Source organism: Balaenoptera ricei, chromosome 4 (genome assembly GCF_028023285.1).
Source record: "Balaenoptera ricei isolate mBalRic1 chromosome 4, mBalRic1.hap2, whole genome shotgun sequence".
Lineage (NCBI taxonomy): Eukaryota > Metazoa > Chordata > Mammalia > Artiodactyla > Balaenopteridae > Balaenoptera > Balaenoptera ricei.
In genome coordinates this window covers 86,391,503-86,415,466 of record NC_082642.1, presented here as the reverse complement: position 1 = coordinate 86,415,466, position 23,964 = coordinate 86,391,503, and the positions used below count along the sequence as shown (strand labels likewise).

The following is a 23,964-nucleotide window of genomic DNA, read 5'->3' as shown; positions in this document are numbered from 1 at the left end:
TGGGAGTGGGACCCAGTCATCAGTATTCTTTAAAACTCCCCAGTTGATTCCAATGGGCAAAATGAGGTTATAACCATTGCTCCATAACAATATGACAGTCTTACCATTTCTCTTTGTACTTAATTAGGTCACCTGTTAACGGAAATTCAGATTTATATGTAAAGTTGCTTAAAGAAATCAAAAATAAGAAGGCATTACGTCATAAGCATTAACCTTTCTTTCCATTGCCAACACCCTCAGATGCTTGCTTCCTAGAGTTCATTTTCTTGCAATAGCCATCTCACGGTCTTCTAGAACCTGCTGCCAGTCTAATCTTTTAGACTGTGTCTTCAGTGTCTCTTCCATAGGTTACTTTGAAAATCCATTGCTTACAAAAGAAAGTTCTAAATACTCATGCTAGCACTTAAGGATGCATCATCTGGTCTTTATTTACCCTTCCAGCCTCATTCTCCATTCTGCTGTCAAATAGTCTCCCCTCACTTACCCCTCCCTCACAACTAAATTGTGTATAATCTCTTTGAAATGCCTTCTTCCCTTCTCACCTGAGCGAAATTCTTCCAATCCTTTAAGGATGCAGCTCCGATTCTTCTTCTCCATGATACCTTCTGTCATCTACCCTCTCTGTATTTCTACAGCATTTCAATACTATAATTTTTACTTTATTATGTTTTCATTTCTTTGACATGTGCATAATTTGACTGTATGGTATAGTTTTCCCTTTCATAACATATTTTCTTCCCTTGTTTGGTTATCAAGTAGTGGAATGCAGAGGCTGAGTTTTACTTATATACTTATCCGTGTAGTAGGCCCATGATACACGTTGCTTGAATGATGACTTCTAATAAAGAATGCCATTTGTGTAGTAGCCAAGGATAGGATTTGTTAGGAAAGGATAAATCTTAAATAAGTATACTAGGGCTCTATCTTTGCTTCTTCCACGAATGCTTCTTTAGTCACTGAACTGCTATGTATTTACTGATCCTCAAACTGGAGATTTCTTAGGACTTTTCTTTTGCAGGTGAGATGCATAAAAGTGCAGAAAATAAGGTATGTTTGGAACAACTTGGAAGGACAGTTTCAGAAAATTGGGTAAGTTGTTTGAGCAATTGCATCTGAAAAGAAAAATATTATTTCAAAAATATTTTGCTCAGTATGTCTCTCTCATTGTTATTATTTTAGCTCTTTGGAAGACTGGCTCAGTTCTGCCAAGATACATGTAAAGTTTGGATCAGGTCTAACAACAGAAGAACAAGAGATTAGGTACCACGTATATTTTTATCTACACCAGCTCAGAACGACTGTCACCAGTTAGTGAAAAAGAGAGCCCAGGAAACGGTTATCTTAACTGTTCAACATCAGAATATGTTGTAATGCTCTATTTAGTATTATTAAATTAAATGCTTTTATATGCATTACCTCCCTTCATGCAACCTCGTGGGGGAGTTAGAACAGACATCCTCATCATCTCAGTATAACAGATGAGAAATCTGAGACTCAGAGAGGTTTAGTGGCCTGAACTAGGTCACACAGACGGAAGTGATAGAGGAAGAAGTGCATCTCTGACTATAGGCTTAGTTATCTTCCTACTCTGCGTAATGTTCCTCAAGGTTACTATAATAATAAGGTTGAACCAGTTTTGGCTGTGATCAGGAAATATGTATTATACTATGACAGCATAGTTAAATAATAATTGTAGAGCAGCAGAAGAATATCATGCAAGACTTGTAGCTCCACAATTCTAAATAATCTACTGGGCAGGGGAGCGAGGTTTGGGAAGGGCATTGGGTTGAATGCCAAGAGTCTGTCACTAATTCACTTGTGGCTTTGAGCAAATGGCTTCTCCTTTTTGGGCTTCAGTTTCCTAACTGTTAAAAAGGGGAGGAGAACTCTGTAAACACCTTGCTGTCCTAAGTTTCTATGATTACTGCATTCCCCTCCACCCCATTTTGGGGCGGAGCTTTGGTGGTTCTTTGAATGGACTCAGAGTGCTGCATCAGCATGACCTGGGTGCTTGTTAGAAATGCAGAATCTCAGATCACATCTCATTTTTATTGAATCAGAATCTTCCCATTCGCAAGACCACAAGGCCGTCTGTATGAACATTAAAGTTTGAGAAGTGCTGCTGTAGTATTTACATTCCGTTAAGCTCTTTGGTCTGAGCATCTATGTAGAAGGCACAGAGAAAGTGTTTAGCATTCCCAACAGCAAAATAACTCACAGAGTGTCATTGCTCTGTGTAATCAAAGAAACACATCTCTGAGTTTTCAATTAAAGGGCGGTATAACTGTGGAGTTATTTTTGAGAGTTCAACACCTTTTCACTCACATTAAAACAAATTCTGCAGCTTCCCAGAACTGAATAGGAGGAGGAAAAGTAGGCCCGGTATTCCTTATCAGTAAAACTGTTCCCCTGTAATGAGCCCTCTGTCCCACATCCATGGAGCCAAGAGTTGGGGAGAGACAGAGTTGAGAGAGTGCTAATCCTGAAACTACTTGAATGGAACAATGACTAAAATTAAATACCCAAATTACCATCAGGGAAATATTTAATTTAATAAATGATCATGTTTATTGGTTTTGCACCTGGAAACCCTCCCCCTCTCCAGTTATTTTGAGAAAGATGGTGATGTTATGTAATAAGGGAGGCATATGTTGATCCCACAAGTGAGAAAGTGAACATGGAATAGACTTTTTTTTGAAAGGGTAAGAAATGAGTTTCATTTTTATTATTAGTAACTGAGTGAGCTGTGATCTCTCCCTATAGGAGGTTAATATGTGGGCCAAATACTATTGATGTTGAAATCACACCCATCTGGAAACTGCTCATCAAGGAGGTAATCAGTATTTTCTCTTGGTGCTGGCTAGAAAATAACAAGGTTAGATTTTAGTCAAATGATCAAGAATGCTACTTGTTAATAGTAACTGTAATTTGGGCTATTTTAAAAGAATGCAAAATGTATTCATATCTCTACTGTTTCTTGTGGTCCATTTTTGCACACACATTTCCTGTTACAGCATAAGATATGATGCTCATGTGTCTATTTATCCTTTAATGACTAGATGAACACAGGGTTTCCTTTCTTTCTTTCTTTCTTAATCCTATACTTTTTATCCTGTCTCATCTTTGTGAAACTAAAATAATAATTAAAACTTAAACAACTCAATCCCTTTCTTATGGGCAACATATACAATTGCATTAGCATCCAAAACTGTAGGAAGAAAACATCTGTTCAGCCTTATTAGTTCTACTGATCTCAATGTGCGTGTGGGAGGGAAAGAAAGATTTGACCGTAATTTACTACATTGAATTTTTTCTGTTTGACTCTATCACTGAGCTCATTTTTCATTTTACCATGATTATTATGATACTACAACCTTACAGCTGTACTCTGGGTCCTCTCCTGCATGGTACCTCCACTCCTCCTTGACTTAAAAAAGACTTACTAAGCTCCAGCTACTTTCTCAATATTTCTAGCAAGTTTTAAGTCATGAAACAGAGCAGAAGAAACTGATAAAAGCTTCTGTGTGCTTGTTCCCTAACCAGAGGCAAAGATTACTGTTCCTATTTTAGAAAGATGGAAATCAACTAGAGGGAATTTGAGTAAGGGCACAAAATGTTTTTATCCCAGGCAGGATTACAACTGTTGGAGTTAATCTCTGCTTTCTCTCATAGTGTTCTAGATGCTCAATTATCTAGATTATTCCTTTCAGCTTGGCTCTCTATTTATGAGAAAATTTAGTCTTCAACTCGTACATTAATCTAAAGTACTTTAATGGCTTCAGATATGGCAATGTTGTATCATAGAGAAGAACAACTAGAAAGCATTTTAACTTTGTAAACCTGACCAGTAGGTCAGGTTCCAAAGACCACTCAATGTAAACTGGACATGATAATATCTACTCCTCACACAACTGTTGTGACGGTCAACATGGTGATACATGAGACAATACTTTGTAAAGTATAAGGTGCAGTGGTGATTAAAAATAAGTGCTCTGGGGCCAGATTGCCTGGGTTCAAGTCCTGATCTGTAACAGTTGTGGCTCTGTGAACTTGGGCAAGTTTCTCAACATATAAGGCCCAGTTTCTTCATCTTTACAATGGAGATAAGTAATAACTTCTGGATAATAAGATAATTATGGGAATTAAATGAGTAAATTCAGGTAAAGTTGCTTAGTGCAGTATCTGGCACATGGTAATTGCTGCATAAATATAATAAGACTAAGAATATTGGGTGGGACGATTTATGTCATGGAGATGATTATGATAACAAACAAGTCAATGAATAGCTAAGTGTAAAACCTAAATATCTCCCTTGTCTTCCTGTTTTTATGCTGCCAACAGGTTTTAAATCCATTTTACATATTTCAGCTCTTCAGTGTCTGTCTGTGGTTTAGCGAAGACTATAAGGAGTATGCTTTTGCTATCATAATCATGTCGATCATTTCCATCGCTTTGACCGTATATGATCTCAGAGAGGTGAGTTTTTCCACCAATCGTATGGTCTGAGAAAGAAAGAGTTGTGACTTTGTTGAAATTTTGTTTGAAAAGAGTATAATCGGAAAATAATCATTGCACACTCCATAACAAATGAGACCACGTTTGTAAATTTCTAGCACAATAGCTGATGCTCAACAAATTCTAGTTCTTTCCTTTCCTTCCCATCCCAATCCCTAACCTTTCAAGTTATATTTTTCCCTCTCTTTAGCTTACTAAGTCTGATTATTGAGAAGAAAATGCAAATATTTATGAATTGTGAATAAGTGAAAAAATATGTGTAGAGACTACTGATGGGTCTTGAAGATGGTGGAAAAGGGGTGGAGGTGGAGGAGTCTTTAATATTTAATAAGGAGTGTTAAATATCTTTGTCCTTTCTGTTTGGTTGGTAATCATTTGTCAAAACCCCAGTCCAACTCTTGGCTTTCTTTATGCCTACACAAGGGGATCTAGGTGCTGCTGGGAAAAAAATCACACAGTACAGGTTGGTTGATTGCGCTATAAATCCATGAATACCGATCTCATCTGCCCAAGCTTTCTATATGTCTCTGGTCAATGTGCTCTCCCATTCTCCAGAATTAAGTTTTCAAACCAAATCTTCCTTCAAGTTTCTGAGATGCCTAACTGCCCACATTCCACTTTTCCTCTAATTCAGCTGATAATCTATCTCATTGCTTTTTTTTTTCCCCACAAAGATAGAAATCATAAGATAGGAATTTGCTCAGTTCCACAACCTCCTACTGCCAGATGACTTTTGTCTCCACCTCCCTCCTGACCTGATCTCTCATTACAGAGGAGGAGGTGCCCTCTGCTTGTGCTTTTGATAGCATCCTTTCCACCTTCTCAGCATGCTTATGGGGTCAGTGAATGACTCTTTTTCTCATTCCCTCTCCCTAAGAGCCTTCCCATCAGCATTTAAACATGCTCAAGCTTCTCCCAACTTAAAAACAAAACAAAACAAAAAAACAAAAAAAAAAAAACAGAAACAAATGAAAAAATCCCTTCTTTTGACCATGCTTCAAACTTCAGCTACTACTCTACCTCTTTTCTCCCTTTGATGGCAGAACTTCTCAAGCTCATTATGCACCTCTCTTCATTTACTCATCTCCCTCTCATTTCTCATCTATATGGAGCTGGCTTCCTCTCTTAGGACTCCATTCAAACAGCTCTTGCTAAGGTCACCACTATAATCCTAAGGCTCATAGATAGTTTTAAAATCAAAAAACAGTACTTTTTAAAACTAGCTAGTCTTTTTTCTTAATAGAAGGAGTAATATATGGACATAATAAAAAAAGTTCACAAGAACAAAATAGTGTAAATGAGAAGTAAATACTCCTCCCACCTTAGTTCTTTCAGTGTCTGGGTCTCCTTTTAAGAGGCATCCACTGGGACCAGATGTTCTATATACTTTTAGCACTGTTAAACACATATGCATTAATTTGTTTTACACAAATGGAAGTATACTAGTATATACACTGTTATGCACTTGCATTTTTCACCTAATGTATCTTAAATATCTTTCTGTATCTGCACAAATATATTTTCTCTAAATGTACCATAATTTTAAAACCAGTCTTATATTGATGGATATTTAGGCTGTTTCTAGTCTTTTGCTATTAAAACAATGCTGCATTGAGGATATTTGCATATATATCTTTTCATACATCCACATATATGTATTTGCAAATATGTATAAATCACAAGTATATATAATTTATATTACATGTAAATGTGTGTAAAACATATCTGTATTGATAAGGAGATATATATTTTCTATATTTGAAATTGCTTAATCATAAGCCAAATCTATTTTTTTACTAGACATTGTCAAATGCCCCTTAAACAAGTAATGCCAATATACACTTCTCCCAAGAGTAGATGAGTGTTTATTTTCCTTATTTTTGCCAATATAAATGAAAATAGAATTTCATAACTATAATAGCATGTTTTCCATTGTGAGTTGAGCACTTGCTCATGTTTTAAGCTATTTGTATTTCTTTTACTGTGAACCATATTCATGTCCCTCATTAATTTTTATTGAGTGGTTGGTCTTTTGCTTGCTGATTTCATGATTCCCCTCCCACAGTGTATACTTTCTTCCACAGCGTAGACTTCACTAAACCTCTCAGTTGCATTTGACACTGTTAACTGCTCCCGAGCTTTCCCTTTGGCTTCAGTGACAACACACTCTCCACCTCTCTAGCTGCTCTTCCATTCTCTTTTTATAGTTCATCCTCCTTTACCTGGTTTTTTAAAAAACGGGTGTCTCATATCAAAACAATATGAAAATGTTCACCACATAAAGGCTCCCTCTTCCTCCACCCCTCCACTTATGCAACCACTTTTTAGTTTCTTGGGCATTCTTCTAAAAATTTTTTTGGAATATACATATATTTTGTTTTCCTTTCTTATGTAAGAGGGAGCATAATTACACTATTTCCTACCTAGCTTTACTATTATTATTAATAATACTGCCTTGATGGTCTTTTCATGCGAGTACATTGAGTCTTCATTATTCTTGTGCTGCATATACTAATGACTTCTAAAGGCATATGCTAATGACTTTCAAATTTATATATGTATTTCAAGTCCAAATATCTCTATGTGAGTTGAGACACATAGATTCAACAACCTATTTGATTCAATGTCACTTCTTCAGGGAAGATTTCTATTGGTTCATTAGCTATATATGCTCCAAAAACACCTTATTGTTTTCATTTTATTGTTGATTGCAGTGATATATTTATGTGTGTGATTATTTGATTAAATGTATTTACCCAGTAGGTTGTAAATTCCTGATGCTAAGAATCATATCTGTTTTGTTGACCGTTCTACCCCAACCTCTCAGCATAAAGGTTGTTCAATAAATGTTGAGTGAATGTATAAATGAATAAAAGAATAAGTTAATAGCAGAAACCTCTTTTGCCTTATATGATTCTATTAATCATTCTTAGGACATATTAATCAGGTTTGTAAATGATTTGAAGCTAGGAGATTAAGGGAGAGTCTTAAATGACAAAATCATAATAAAAAAATGAAAACACTAAATGATTAAGAATTTGTAATCCCCAGGACCATGTAAAAGGTCTTTCACACAATAATTTCTTCATAAATGTGAAATCAAATATAATTGTATTATTATTTTTGTCTCCTCCTATTTATTCACTCTCAATGTCCCATATATTTCACATATTAAAACAGCAAATACTATGAGGGAATAACAGGAACAATCAAACTCCTTATGAAGTTAGATTAGGAACTCTGATGTGGGGTAACCCAAAACTGAAATAGTGCTTGGTTCTTGACACTATTTAGGTATAAACATAAATCTTGAATGATCAAAGTTCTTTTGAGTGGACAGAGCATGCTGGGAACTTCCTTTCTATTAAACAGCACGTACTTCTTATCACTGGCTGAAGAGCACCACAAGTTGGATGCTTTTTCAGTTGAGTAGGAGCCTACTCAGTCTTGTTCTTAAACAGTACATTCAGTTGGCTCCATCTTTAAAGAAGGCTAACACTTTACTGAATAATATCTGGGACCTATCCTCAAATAGAAAAGGCTTTTTAAAATTTTCTGTTCTTCTTTTTCAGCAATCTGTAAAGCTCCACCATTTAGTTGAATCACATAATAGCATTACAGTCTCTGTATGTGAGAAAAAAGGTAAGTCACTTCATTTTAGATCTGTGTGTTGTCCATATGAAATGAGAAAAGGATTTAAATTTGTATTTCTGATTGTTCCTACTACTCTCATCTTCATATGTATCTTTTCCTGTGCATTTACTTAAAGGGGTGGGGAAGTGGAGATTTTTTTCACCTTTTAAAAAAACATTGAGGTAAAACTGACATATGATAGGCTGAACATAATTAAAGTGTACAATTTGATAGGTTTTGACATGTGTACCTACTTATGAAATTATCACCACAATAAAGATGACTGTCCATCACCCCTAAAAGTTGCCTTGTGCCTGTTTGTAATCTTCCCTTTCAATTTCTCACAATTTCATCCTCAGGCAACCACTTTGCATGTTTAGAATGTTTTATAAATAGTATTGTATAGTATGCATTTTTTGTCTTTTATAGTATATTTTGGGTTAATTTTTTGGGGATCGAAGTTCATAATAATTTTGAAGTTCATCCATTTTGTTAAGAACATCAATAGTTTATTTCTTTTTATTTATGAGTGAATTCCATTGTCCAGATAGACTAGTTTGTTCATTCATTCATTCGTTGATGGAAATTTGGGTTATTTCCAGTTAGGGGCTATTACAGATAATGCCACTTGAACACTTGGGTTCAAGTCTTTCTATGGACACACACTTTCATTTCTTATGGGAAAACACCTAACTGTGGAATGGCTGGATCCTATGATAAGTAAATATTTAACTTTTAAAGAAACTGCCAAACTGTTTCCCAAAGTGGTTGTGCTATTTTACATTCCCACCAGCAGTGTGTAAGAGTTCCAGTTGCTCCACATTCTTGCCACTGCTTGGTATGGTCAGTCTTTTTAATTTTAGCCATTTTAATAGCTGAGGGGTAGTATCTCATTGTTGTTTTAGTTTACATTTTCCTGATGACTAATGGCATTGAGCATCTTTTCAAGTGCTTCTTTGCTACTTGTATATCTTCTTTGGTGAAGTATCTGTTTAAATCTTTTCCTTATTAGACTGTTCGCTTATTATTAAATTTTGAGTGTTCTTTCTGCATTCTGGATACAAGTCCTTTTTCCAATATGATTTGCAAATATTTTATCCCAGTCTGTAACATAATATCTTTTCATTCCCTTCATAGTGTCTTTAAAAGGGCCGATGTTTTTACTTTTGTTAAAGTCTAGTTTATCAGTTTTTTCTTTTGTGGATCATGTTTTTTGTCATATCTAAGACATCTTTGCCTAATCCAAGGACATCAAGATTTTCTACGTTGTCTTCTAGAGGTGTTATAGTTTTAAGTTTTACGTTTTTGTCTCTGTTGTACTTTGAAGTTTTTTTTCTTTTTCTTTTTTTTTGGATTGAAGTTCATTTTTTGCAAGCAGATATCCAAATGTCCCAATACCATATGTTGAAAAGACTGTCCTTTCTCCACCAAATTGTCTTTGCACCTTTGCCAGAAATCAGTTTCCTGTACATGGGTGGATCTATTTCTGGACTCCTTATCCTATTCATCCTATTCTACTGTTCTATTTGCCTGTCTTTATATCAATGCCACATAATGTGGCTTTATAATAAGTCTTGAACTAGAATAATGTTAGTCCTCCAGCTTTGTTCTCTTTCAGAATTGTTTTGGCAATATTTGACTCTTTGCATTTCCATATGACTTTTAGAATCAGCCTGTCAATTTCTACCAAAAGAACATGCTGAGATTTTGATTGGGATTGTGTTGAATCTATAGATCAATTTGTGAAAAACTGACATGTTAACAAATTTGGGTCTTGTGACTTGCAGACATGGTGTATCTGCATTTATTTGTCTTTGATTTCTCTCAGCAGTGCTTTGTAGTTTTCATTGTACAGTTTTTCACTCTTTCTCAGATTTATTTTTAAATATTTCATATTTTGATGCTATTTAAATGATATATTAAATGTAAATGTCCCATTGTTCATTTGCTAGTAGTTCCCTCATATGCATGTGCTGATTTCTAGTCTGCTGAATACTAAAAGGGGACCTCTGTGGGCTTTTGGGGCTCTCCCTCTGGGCAATTACTTTCTCTCCAGTACTCTGTTCTGTGAACTCAAGATGCCTTAATCTCCATAGACTTTTATCTCTGTTCCAAACTAAGAGTCTTCTGGACTTTGTCTGGGTTCCGCCTCCTTCATAGTGGCCTGGAAACCCTCTAAAGGCAGTAAGATGCAGGGCATCTTCATTTGTTTCCCATTTCTTTTGTTGCTTATATTTAGTGTCTAAAACCATTGTTTCATATATTTTGTATGACTTTTGGTTGTTTCATGTGGGAAGATAAATTTGCTCCTTTTTGCTATATCTTTGCTAGAAGTGAATTTTTACCTTTTAAAAATGTCCTGAAATGTAAAGTTACATAAAAATGTAACTTTTTATGATGAAATATTTTACATATATACAATAGTGGAGAGAATACGATAATGAAACCCTATGTACCTATCACCCAGACTCAATTATTATCAAGTCACTGAATGCGTTTTCATCAGTTCTACCTCCTCCCTCACCCTGGATTATTTTTAAACTATTTCAGATATCATATAATTTCATTTGAAAACATTTCAGTATAGGTCTAAAATATAAAGACTCCTTTTTAATTCCTTTATCACAGCTTTAAAAAAACATAAGAGTGAGGGCAGTGAAGTGGGAGGAACAAGAGAGTTTTCTGAAATGGTGTTTAAAAAAACCCAAAAACATAATTAAAAAAATCATCAGTTCTACAGGCAGTATCCAAATTTCCACCAATTGAATCACAAGTGTGTGTATATATACTTATGATATATATGATATACAATATATAATATATATTTATGATATATAATATATATTTTCAAATCAGGATCCAAATAAAGTCCATATACTGCAATTGGTTAAGTTTCAAGTTTATTTTAATTCACACTTTCCCTCCTCCACATCCTATTTTTTTCCTTGAAAATTTTTCGTTGAAGAAAGTAAGTGGCTCATCCTGTGGTTTCCACGGTTTTGAGTGTATTGATTGCATACTCATGGAATAATTTAACATGATTTTCTACTCCTTGTACTTCCTATAAATTGGTGGTTAGATCTGAGGCTTGAGTTTTTGGCAAGAGTACTTCATAGTTGGTATTGTGTATTTCTAATAAGAGGTATATAATATTTGTCTTTTTCTTGTGATATTAACAGACATAAATCCTCATGACCCATATTTATTATTTCATTGAGTTTAAAATATATTCCATCTTCATACATTAAGTGGAATATTTCCATAAAGAGAGACACGCTTCTTCAACCATTTCATTACCCTGAGATTCAGCTTGTTTCAGGATAAATATCTGACTATTTCTCCTTATTTACCAGCTTTCAAAATAATGGGTTGATCTTTTAGCATTTTCCAAAGGCTTTAAAAAAATTTTAGTGTCATTATAGATGTATAATTTTAACATGGTTGGTATATTTTCATCCGCTGCAGTTTTTATTCTTGTTGTTCAAGATGCCCATCTTTGGCCGTTCAGAACCTTTTCATGTTGACTCTTGAATTCATTTGACATGGCCCCAGTAATCTTTGAAAATTGTATTGCTTTCTGGTATGATAAGCTGTTCCAAGTTCATCTTGGGACAATTCCTGCTCCAAACCTGGACACATCCATTTTTCCAAAGAAAAATATGGTACTTACATATGGTACTTAGAGACCTCAGTCAGAGTGTTAGGAATGCTCATTTCTGTGGTGTTAGTCATTGTTTCCAGGCCTTTTCAGAAGACATACCTAGAAAATAATATTCTAAAGATAAAGAGAAATGATGAGCTCATACTGACATTTCCAGATTAAGTTTAGAACTAAGGGTTTTTAACTTAACTTTGTTGACTGTCCTTCTAGTTCTCCTTTCTCCATACCAAAAGTCCTGATTCTCAATTACAGCAACAAATTACTCATTTGCTTTATCCCATTACACATAGTAATCTCAGAGTAACAAACCAACACACCCAGCAACAATATGATTCCTAAAAACAATTTAAGATTTTTTTTAGAGTTCTTTTTTTCTCCTGTTTGTGATACACCATGAAGAAGGTACAAATTATACTTGAAAATATATGTTTTAAAGTCACTCAAAATAATTCTTCTCTGTATGGTTATGCCAACAGCTCTATAGTTTCACCTCATTTATTCTGTTTTAGACTTCTAGCATTAGCTTTTCAAATTTATTTTTGTGTTAGTGTAGTTACTATATAAAATATCTATATGATTTGAAAGTGAAATCCATAAAACAAAAGACATTCAGGGGAGTCAATTTCCTAACCTTCCTTTCTGTACCTGTGTATTCATACTCTCAATAGTAATCATTTTTTAAAATTTTTACATTCAAAAATGCAAATTATAGATAATATTCATAGTGACAGTATATATACAGAATAGGATATATACATATACTGCTGCTTTTTAGATTGCAGGGATGTATCCTACACACTTAACTTAGATTTCCTGGTGTGTATGCTACGTACTTAATGATGTTTCCCAGGGACCCTTTCAGAGCAGTATATATAGATATTCATTCATATTTCAGCTGCGTAATACTCTCTTGCATGGAGGAACCATTGTTTATTCAGTAAGTTCTCTATTGAAGGATTCTTTTCCAGCCTTTTACTATAACAAATAATGCTGTAATAAAAAGCCTTGTGCATTTATTTTTCCAGTCTATCTTTGACATAGATTTTGAGAAGTAAAATTGCTGAGTTAAATAATAAATGCATATGTATTTTTGATGGAGAAATATTGCCAAATTTCTTTCCATAGACAAGGTACCAGTTTTCACTTGTACCAGAAATGTGTGAAAGTACCTGTTTCCTCATAATCTTGCCAACAGAATATATTGACAAACTTTTAGATTTTTCTAATCAGATAGGTGAGCAATGCTATTTCATGTATGGTTCTCTCTTTTTTTTTCTTTCTTTCTTTTCTTTTTCCCTATGAAATAATTTACAACATACAGAAAAGCTACAAGAGTAGATCAAATAACTTTTTTCTTGAACCATTTGAAAATAAGTGGCTCCATGACTCCCACATGCTTTAGTGTATATTTCTCAAAGACAAGAGCATTCTTCTATGTAACAACAATTCAAACATTAACATCAGACAGTTAATATTGATATTAGTACCAAAGAATGCTCAGTCCCATTCCAATTTTGTAATTGTCTTAATAATGTTCTTTATAAGAAAGGACCCAAGATCACCGAATACTGTTGTTTGCCGTATCTCTTTAATCTTTCCTTGACTTTCACGACCTTGACTCTTCCCACTTTGGTTATTTTGTAGAATGTCCCTCAACTTGGATTTGCCTGATATTCCCTTACAGTTAAATTCAGCTTATGCAATTTTGGCTGGAATATTACAAAAGTGATGCCATGTTCTCTTAGGTGGTACATAATTTAAACTTGTCCTATTACTGGTGATGTTAACTTGGACTACTTAATTAAATGGTGTCTGCCAGGTTTCTCTATTGTACAGTTACTTTTTTCTCTTTCTAATTAATAGTTATTTTGTTGACATGTACTTTGAGACTTTATAAATAAACGACCCTCATCAAATTTTCACCCACTAGTTTTAGTATCCATTGATGTTTCTTGGCTAGATTAATTATTGCTTTGATAATGGCCAAATGGTGATTTTCTAATTTTCTTTCCTTCTATGATAATTAATTGTTAATTTACTGTAAGAAAAAGCTATCCTTTCTCCTCACTTATTTATTCATTTACTTATGTCATTATGGACTAATGAACTCCTGTTTTATTTGATGGGTTATTGTTCATTATAATTATACATTACTTTGATGCTCAAATTGTTATAGATTTAGGCAGCGAGAGCTCTGTAAGTTGGCTCTGATATCTTTTTGATCTGACCCCATTGCTCTTTGAGCACTTCCCTACTTAGTGGCATAGCAGGACGTTCTACCTTATATTATTTGTACTTTTTTGGGCCCAGCGTTGTAATCAGCCATTTCTTTAAAGAACTCTAGTTCTTTTTTGAAGGGAAATGAAATTTAGACACCAAAATTTGGGCACTAGGTGTGCACATCAGTAGTGCGTTTTCACTGCTCTCAGCCCTCTCAGAGAACAGAATTGGAGCATGTACATATAAAAAAAGACAAGCAAATACATTTGCATGTATTCTTATATACATACACATTCACAGGTATATTATTTCTCTATTGAAAACCATCAGTTTACACTCTTGTCTCCAATTCTAGTCCAATACTACAGCGTTCATTCTGGTTTTCTTTCTGTTTCTATTTGTAACTTCCTTTCTTCAGTGAGAAACCTGGCTCTCATTAGCCTCATTATATCTAGTTATTGTATCAGTCCTGCCTTTCTCACCCTGCTTGGACTCCAATATCTCACACCAGGCCACTGCCACCATGGGGGTCCTTGTCTCCCTCCTTGGGCTCTGACACTCTGCCCCAGGCCATGTAAGCACCCATTCATCCATTTTAGGCTCCACCATGTGGTGGGTGCTGCCACCCCCATCCCTACTTCACCCAGCCCCCTGCATGGATGTCTATCTTGCTTAACCCCCTATAGCTTTGGGCTTTGGGAATGAATAAGGAAGATAAGAAGTAAAGGAAGACTGGAAAGAAGGACAGAAGGCAGAAAGGAAGGACAGATTTTTCAATTTTCTTATTATGAGTAAGAATGAATATCTTTTCAAATGTTTAACACCTGCCACTTGTAGTGTGTGTATGTGTATGTGTGTGTGAACTATATGTTAACATCTCCAGCAATTTTGCTATACAGTCATTTGCTATAATCTCTTTTCTCTCAAACTCTTTGTTTATTAGGAATATTAATCTTTTGTCTGTAATGTAAGTTTCAAACATGTTCTGTGAATTTGTCGTTAGTTTTTTTCTCTGCTTATTTATTTATTTTTGCCACACAAAGGTTTTTATTTTATGTAATATAATGTATTACCTTTTTTTCTTATAGTTTGCAGATTTCAAATCAATGTTGAGGAATGGCTTCCTTTTTATATATGCCCTGGTTGCTTTTTCACTGATTTCCAATTTAGGTAGATGTTGGACTGTGTTTTTGTGGGAAAAAAACCTGACTCAACTCTGTCTCCTTGCACTTTCAGCTGGAGTCCAGGAGCTGGAATCACGCTTCCTGGTACCTGGAGATCTATTAATTTTGACGGGGAACAAAGTGCAAATGCCGTGTGATGCCATTCTGATTGATGGAAGTTGTGTGGTGGATGAAGGCATGCTGACAGGTATGGTTCCGTCTCCTAGCTTACAGCCCCTGCTGCTATTCCCAGGTTTTTCCTGAATGATATTGGTAAAGCATGGGGTCACTATGGGACCTTCCTATCCCCACAAATCTTATCAACAGTCCTGCAACTGGATGGATCTGAGAGTTCAAATTAAAGCTGCTTTCTATGTACTAGGTTAGATAACCGTCCTAACTTTTTGAGTGTTTAGCATTTATTTCTTGAACAAAGGGTTATTACAACCCTGTCATTTTAAAGATTTAAAGATTTTAGAGGTCATTAGATGTTTCAGAATCATCTGTGACTTTTACGTTTAGTATTTTTCTATAAAATACATCTTCAGAAAAACACGGAGGGTTTGAAAACCATAGATGACATCCTGAAACACCTCCCCCCCAACCCTGCCCCACCCCGGTCAAGGCCAGGCTCTTCCTAGCTTGGTTTGAAAATGCTGAAAAGTGGTTGAGGCAGGATTTGCCAAATCTGCTAATTTCAGAATACACACTGGATATTTTGGACTAACCGTGTTTCATTTTTAAATCGCATGCTGGAGCTGGGAGGGACGTCATATCATGGATATGGAAGCTGAGGTTCAGAGAGAAGTGACTTCTCAAGGTCACGGTGCTTTGAGTTCTTACTCACATATGCATTTATGAGAAGATGCTGTGCCAACCTTTCTGTAAGCTAAAGAATCATAAAGCCTTGTTCAGAGATGGAATTGGAGGCTATAAATACATATTGATGTACAGTACTGTGGTTCCCATTAAAGTCCAAATCAAGTCTATTTCTCCTGGCAGACCAGGAAGGCATTAAATGCAGACAAGAGCACACAGCTCCCTCCTATGTGAACTTACAAAACAAAACAAAACAAAAAAACAAAACAGGTGTGACAGGTCAGGTTCCTTTCTCTAGGGAATCCATAGACTGATAAAAATCCTTTCGTGCTGGGACTTTTACAATGCCAAGTACAATTTTCCTAATGAATGTGGCCCTAGTATACTGGAACATATCCCTGATCTTATACTGTCCTTTCTACAAATGGAGGTGGAGGGCTTCAATAAGCTTTATTCTCTAAGCTTTATTCTTTATTTGGTTACTTTCACAACTCCTTCACCACCTTGTACTGCCACTTAACCCACTGAAATCTGCCCCTCCCAGTGTGCTGGCAAAGGTCACGGATGTCCCAATTGGCAAATCCAATGGATTCTTTAAATTTCACATCTTATTGGCCTATCTGCTGCATTTAACCATTCTGACCGTCTCTTCCTTCTGAAAACACTCTTCTAACTTTCCAAGACAGTGCTGACTCTCCAAGTTCTTCTACCACTGACAATACCATTCAGCTTCCTACACTGCTCCTCTTCCTCCATCTCTTTGATTTTTGATGTTGTTGAGGGGTCCTGGACCTTTCCTTTTCTCACCTTTCACTCGAACCCTAAGTAATCTTGTCTTTTCTGGTGGCTTTAATTATTGTTTATAAGGTGATGACCTGTGACTAAATATCTCTGGTCAAGGCCTCTCCCCTGAGCTCCAGTCCCAAATAAATATCTAACTGCCTACAAAGCATCTCGACATGGTCATTCCACAAGGCATCGCCAAATCAGGGACCAAAAGGCAATTCCTCCTTCCTCCTATAATCCCTGTGTTGATGATTAATGCCACCCTCTGTTCTTTCTTCCAAGTCAGAAACCAGGAAGACATTTAGAAGTCCTCTGTCCCTATGGATCTGCCAATATAAAAATCTCCCCAAGTTTTGTAGCTGCTCAATTTCTTCTTTCTCAAAAACCAGTGCCTCTTTTCTACTCCTACTGCCAGTTGCCCTAGTTCAGACCTTGTCTTCTTTAAGCAGGACTCTTGTGAATTTTCCCCCAACTGGATATCCAGCCTCCAACCTCATCAGACTTCACTTCATTCCTTGTACTGCAGACAGAGTACACTCTCTTTGTACGTAAACGTCATAGTACTCTCCTGAATCAAACAGCTAAATATCTCCCTATTTCCCTCCTGCCGCCAATGCCTATAGAAAAACATTTAAACACTTAAGTATGTGCATGCAGGGCCTTCCATTCTTTGGATCCTACATAGCTCTCATGGCCTCTCATTCCCCAGACCCCACAACTTGCTATTCCCTAAATGGTTCTTTCCAGTCTATTTCAGCATCTCTGTTTCATTTTACAATACTCATAGTATTTATAATATGACATTATACTTATTTGTTTCCATGGCCGTCTCCCCCCTCTGGACTACAAACCTCTTAAACACAAGAACTATGTTTCTCCTTGTATCCCCTATACCAAGGGTTGTTCCTGCCACATGGCAGCCTCCAAAAAATGCCTGCTGTGTGATGAGTTAGTATTTGCATGTTTAAGTGAGTGAAGGCCTCCCACCTCACAAAATGAGATGCTTGTTTTCTGTAGGAGAAAGTATTCCGGTCACTAAAACTCCATTACCTAAGATGGATAGCTCTGTGCCCTGGAAAACACAGAGTGAAGCGGATTACAAACGGCATGTCCTCTTCTGTGGAACAGAGGTTATCCAGGCCAGGGGGGCTTGCTCTGGCACCGTGAAAGCAGTAGTACTGCAGACGGGTTAGTCAACATCTCCTTCTTTTTATTATTTTGATGAAATATTTTCGCTCAATTTGTCTAGTGCCTTAAATGAATTAGGTAAGGAGCAGTCTTTAGATGACAGACCCCATAAATGTAAATATAGATATTTAAAATGTGAATTGAGCTATGGCCTTTTAGTAAAAATAATAACATTGATGACAACAATTATTATTCATATGCTTTGTAATTGATAAACTATTTCCACATATCAGATTAGCAGAACAAAGATGCCTGTCCTCATTTTGTGCTGGGGCCTGCACAATTCAAGTGAAGTTTAAAAAAAATCACACAGCCAGTCACTGACAGAGCTGGACCTAGAACTTAGGTATTCTCACCCAAAGAACTAATCTCAACTTCTTTCCAGGCAGGACTAGAAATTGAAAACTTGATGATGAAAAGTGTTAGAAATTGAATCCATCTGTATTTACGGGGCCATTTAATTTAAATTCAAGTGTTCTGTGCGTGTGTGTGTGTGTGTGTGTGTGTGTGCACGTCCGTGCACACGTACAAATCCTTTCCTTAAAATGACGCTGTATTTGGAAAAGCTGTGCTCTGCCCCCATATGGTGCTTTCCTATCTCTGGGATGCATTGAAATTAAAAGTATAAGGAAGGAAAGCCAGAGAGGAATAGGCTCTGAAAGAGCTCAGGTATATCCATTCTAACACTTAGGTATTTGGCCAATTATCCTTTAATTGCATTTGGGCTTAAGCACTGTTTAAGTATCTCTAGAGAAAGCAAAGGCTGTGTTGAGGATTAGAAGAGCGCTAACAGTAGTATTTGTCGTCCTGAGAGTTTGAGGTGTGTGTTTGCTGCTTCAGGATTCAACACTGCAAAGGGGGACCTCGTGAGATCTATTCTCTACCCCAAGCCGATGAATTTTAAGCTCTACAGGGATGCCATCATGTTCCTCCTGTGCCTTGTAGGAACAGCCACCATCGGGATGATCTATACTTTGTGCGTCTATGTGCTCAGTGGGGTAAACAGCTTTTGTTGTTTTACTACATGCACACATACACTCATCTATATTTCATACTCTCCATGTTGACCTTAATATAAGGCGCAGTTTTCAAACCTGGGAAAGCAAAGCCAGACACTGAAACCTGCTTATATACTCCCAGATGCCCAATATAAGCAATTGATCACCAAGTTCCGTAATAGCCATCAGATCTAGTGGGATAAAACACTTTGTTTATTGAGATAGCAACATGCCTCCGCTCTTGGACTTTTCCTTACACTAGTTTTTCATCTTCAATCTGAGGATGTTTATTCCAATAGTGTAGTATTTTATAGCTGTTAAACGAGGAATTTAAAATAAAACCCAATGTTGGTGAGATCATGGCAAACTGCTACATTGTTCTCCGCTGGTAGCGGTATGAATTGTTACAAGCTTTTTCATTGCACTTTGGCAAAATGTATTGAGAGCCATAAACACGTTCATACCCTTTAAACCACGTTTGGCCCACTCACATCATTTCTAGGAATTTGACCTAAAGAAGTAAGCAAAAAGGAGGAAAAAAGTCATATGCATAAAAGTGTTCACGGTTGATTTATCTGTAATAGCTAAAGAGGGACTTTATCTTCCCAGGAACCTCCGGAGGAGGTGGTGAAGAAAGCCCTTGATGTCATCACAATTGCGGTTCCTCCCGCTCTACCTGCTGCCCTGACCACAGGCATTATCTATGCCCAGCGGAGGCTGAAGAAGAGAGGCATCTTTTGTATTAGCCCCCAGAGGATTAATGTATGTGGACAGTTAAACCTTGTCTGCTTTGACAAGGTATGTGTGTTTCATTCTCATCCTCAGTGACATTTTTATCATCATCGTCGTCATGCACAGGCACTTCACACTCTTGTGAGGCAGGAAACATTAGATGTGGGTACTGGGTACCTGACTTCATTTTGTCTCTGGTTGGATGTGTGATCTAGGACAGATACATCTCTTGAGCTCTCAGATTCTAGGGTTTAGAGAAGGAAGAGTAGGGACTGAATAGGTGAATATTTTAGGGTTCTTCCACCTCCAATATTCTATGAAACACAATGAATTAAAATAACATTCTGTCCCTCCGTCAATACCCTCATGCAAAGAACAAAATTTAAGACTTTTATTACAGTTACTACTGTATCCCTAATGCTAGGACCATTACCTGACACACAGTCAGTGCTCAGTAAATATTCACTGAATTAATGAATGAATAAAAAAGGAAGAGTTTATTTAGCTGTGTCTTACTATGAGACTTGGTTAAAATAAATCCCCAGTCAATCCCTTACTATATTTTCCCATCTGCAGTATATTGCTTAAAATAATCCTTGATCCCATGCCAGTTACCCCCAATCAGCCTCTTATTCTACCTTCTCCTGGATATATTCTTTTTGTCTATATACTCGTGTGCTGGCGTGAAGGTGAGAGCTGTAAGAGGGTAAGATGGAAATGAAGGGCTGTTTTGTGCCTGGGTCTTAATTTATAAAGGTGACTAAGTGACCGCAGGCAGAGGTCGATGCCATTGAAAGAAAAGTTTAATGCTACTCTCAGTTCCCCTAGACAGAAGAGCCATGTCTCACCAGGCAAGGCCCCAGGAGGAATGCCAGATTTTGATCAGGAAGCAAAGCAGGAGTGAGGGGAGTGCTTGGGTTATGGCCTTTATAGGAGCTTCTGCAGGAAGGGCAAGACAGAGCAGTGTACACAGCTGAGAATTGGCTAGTGTGAATGATTTTGGTGGGCTTTGGGCTATAGGAGTGGTCTTTAGTTGTCTAGTAGCTGGCGCTGGGGTGATTAAGTCAGAGAGACTGTTTCCTGGGGAATCTGGTCAGATAGAGAAGGTATGACTCCTGACTGGTTAGTTTGCATATCAAAGGCATGCTGTTGGCTGAGACCCTGGTTATCTCTAAGAATTGGCTAGCCCCAAGGAGGCAGTCTGTCCGTCAGAAAGGTTTCTTAAGTTGAACTTTTGGTGGTGGGCACACTGTATGGTATACAGAAGTAGAACTATAATGCTGTACACACAAAACTTATATAATTTTATTTATAACATATAATGTAAACCACTGCTTTCACAATTAAAAATAGATTTAAAAGAGAGAGAGATTTCGTAACATGTCAAATATCATAATATACAGAAAATTCGAAAAGATATACAACCCGAGGACATTGTAGGCAGGCGAAAGTGGGCAAGGAGTCAGGAGAGCAATAGAGTGTGATTTTGATCAGAGCAGAACATTAGTAACGGGAGAGGGTGTTGTAGACTTCAAATGTATGGCTAAGAAAGGTTTACATACTCTTTAGGCAGTGGGGAGTCATTGAAGGTGTTTTCTCTTCTTTTTTATTGTTGCCTTCCATTTTCTTAATTTATTTTTTATTGTGACATAGGATGCATAACATAAAATTTACTGTTTTAACCATTTTTATGTGGCTTTAAGTGCATTCACATTTCTGTGCAACCATCACCACTATCCATCTCCAGAACTTCTTCCCTCTTCCCAAACGGAAACTCAGTACCCATTAAACAGTACAGTGAAGGTTTTTGATAGCAGAGAATTAATGGGATCAGAACTGTATTTTATAATTACTTGAATATCAGAGAGATCTACCAAGAACAGAAGGTTAATATGGCTCTTGCCACCATCTCAATGTTATTTCGTGATCAAACTAGCATCATAAGAAAAGACGTTCTGGTTCTAGGATCGTGTTATCCTTGGACTTGGAAAAGGAAACAGGGAGTAGGAAAGATAATTGTGATATGAATTTGAATAAAAAATTAAGTAATGATTATGAGCAATTATCATTATTCTCAGCTCTTACTCTATGCCAGACATTAAGTTAAGCACTTTGTAGTATCTCATTTAATTTTTAAAACAACCCTATATGATTATGACCATGTTACTGATAAGGGCTCTGATGTTTAGGGGGATTAAATAATTGGCCCAGGTCACACAGCTGGTGTTTTAGCCCAGTCCAAGCTCTTCATCACTATACTGCACTGAGAGAAATACCAACAAACCCCTTTTTACCAAATAGATGTCAAATAGCAAACTATATTTCTTTAGAACAGTGAAAAATTCTACTTCCATTACTTGTTTCTGATGACATACTTTTAACTTTTGCTATAAATGCTGGGACTCACCCATTTTTAAAAAATTGTATTGAAGTATAGTTGATTTACAATGTTGTGTTTAGTTTCTGCTGCACAGCAAAGTGACTCAGCTATACATATATATATATTCTTTTTCGTATTCTTTTCCATTATGGTTTATCACAGGGTACTGAATATATTTCCCTGTGCTATACAGTAGGACCCTGTTCTTTATCCATCCTATATATAATAGTTTGCATCTGTTAATCCCAAACTCCCAATCCATCCCTCCCCCACCGCCCCCCTCCTTGGCAACCATGAGTCTGTTCTCTATATCTGTGGAGACTCACCCACTTCATAGCTCTTAAAAGCAGGCTTACCAAAGACTCTCCCATCCATTCAGTCTTCTGTTAAATTCTCGAAACAAGCCTCTGAAATATGTAAGGCAGGTACCGTTTTCTTCCCTTTATTGCTCAGAACACTAAAGTTCAAAGAGATTAAGTGCCAGCTTGTCACACAACTGCTATGAGTTCATCGAATCTTCCACCCAGGACTCCAGATACCCACCTTATTGTGTCCTTCCTTGAAGAGCTGATCTTGATCATGTGTTGTGACATATATTTTCCTGTTAAAACATAGCTTATCAGTGTCACTGTGGGGCCGCTGCATCTTCAGAGTCAACCGAGCGCTTGTTTCTGTTTAGACAGGTACCTTAACAAGGGATGGCTTGGATCTCTGGGGAGTCGTGCCCTGTGATAGGAGTGGGTGAGTACTTGGGACCAAATGCATTGTCATTTCTCTTTTCCCAGAACTCTGTGTTTTTTTTCCTGAATACTAATAATGGAAAGATTTTGGCACTGGCTTTGGTGAGCAGCAGTTGCCAGAGTATCTTCATTTAATTTCTCTTCTTGACTACTTCCAAAGCTCACTAAAACATGCATATTTCCTCCACCCCAGTCCCAGCCCCGGGACACTCACAGAACCCAGGAGATGAAGGGCAAGTTTTTTGTTTTTTGTTTTTTAATAAAGTGTATGTCTGTATTATTTTTAAATTTTTATTTATTTATTTTTATGGCTGTGTTAGGTCTTCGTTTCTGTGCGAGGGCTTTCTCTAGTTGTGGCAAGCGGGGGCCACTCTTCATCGCGGTGCGCGGGCCTCTCACTATCGCGGCCTCTCTTGTTGCGGAGCACAGGCTCCAGACGCGCAGGCTCAGTAGTTGTGGCTCACGGGCCTAGTTGCTCCGCGGCATGTGGGGTCTTCCCAGACCAGGGCTCGAACCCGTGTCCCCTGCATTGGCAGGCAGATTCTCAACCACTGCGCCACCAGGGAAGCCCAAAGGGCAAGTTTTGACACTGCATTTAAATCTTTGCTAAAATGTGATTTGCTGTCAGCATATTAGTTTGGGGCCAGTGTGTGTCATTTGGACAGTACCAAGACACTGTCCTTCAAGGAGGTAACATTCCTTGTACAAACTGAAGCCTTTCCATGTGCTAGGAGGAACACTGCCCTGACTTGTAGACACTGAATTTCAGGACGAGGAACATCTGTGGAGCCACAGCTAGTGTACTTCATTTTCCTTGGTATTCTAGTTCTGGCAACACTACTTTCTGGCTGCCAGAAACTCCTCTTTTCTGGCCAGAAAGGACTCCGTTTTGACTGTTTACAACTTAACATGGTAAAGATTTGCATGTCCCTCTGCTGGGGCTCTCTTGTTTGAGTTTGCTTCTCTGCCTGCTTTTTCTCCCCACTGCAACTTCCAGCTTGATCAGAACACGAACATATGACAAATTCAGGTTTTGAGGGTTTTTTAAAAAAATTGAGGTATAGATGATTTCAGGGTTTTTTTAATTAATTTTTTTTGTCTTTTTTTTTTGCTTTTGAATTTCATTTTA

The 23,964-nt window shown here is 37.1% G+C and overlaps 1 protein-coding gene across 3 annotated transcripts in view; it reads left to right on the top strand.

Annotated features, from left to right (window-relative positions):
• Positions 1-23,964, top strand: part of ATP13A4 (ATPase 13A4) — a 141,126-nt gene that overhangs the window by 66,360 nt on the left and 50,802 nt on the right. For all 3 annotated transcript variants that reach the window (XM_059920782.1, XM_059920781.1, XM_059920783.1), the window contains exons 4-13: positions 1,019-1,089; positions 1,180-1,260; positions 2,764-2,833; positions 4,342-4,476; positions 8,088-8,157; positions 15,266-15,400; positions 17,815-17,985; positions 18,826-18,983; positions 19,593-19,781; positions 22,775-22,836. In XM_059920782.1, the coding sequence (XP_059776765.1) occupies positions 1,019-1,089; positions 1,180-1,260; positions 2,764-2,833; positions 4,342-4,476; positions 8,088-8,157; positions 15,266-15,400; positions 17,815-17,985; positions 18,826-18,983; positions 19,593-19,781; positions 22,775-22,836 (1,142 nt within the window). The remainder of the gene's footprint in view (positions 1-1,018; positions 1,090-1,179; positions 1,261-2,763; positions 2,834-4,341; positions 4,477-8,087; positions 8,158-15,265; positions 15,401-17,814; positions 17,986-18,825; positions 18,984-19,592; positions 19,782-22,774; positions 22,837-23,964) is intronic.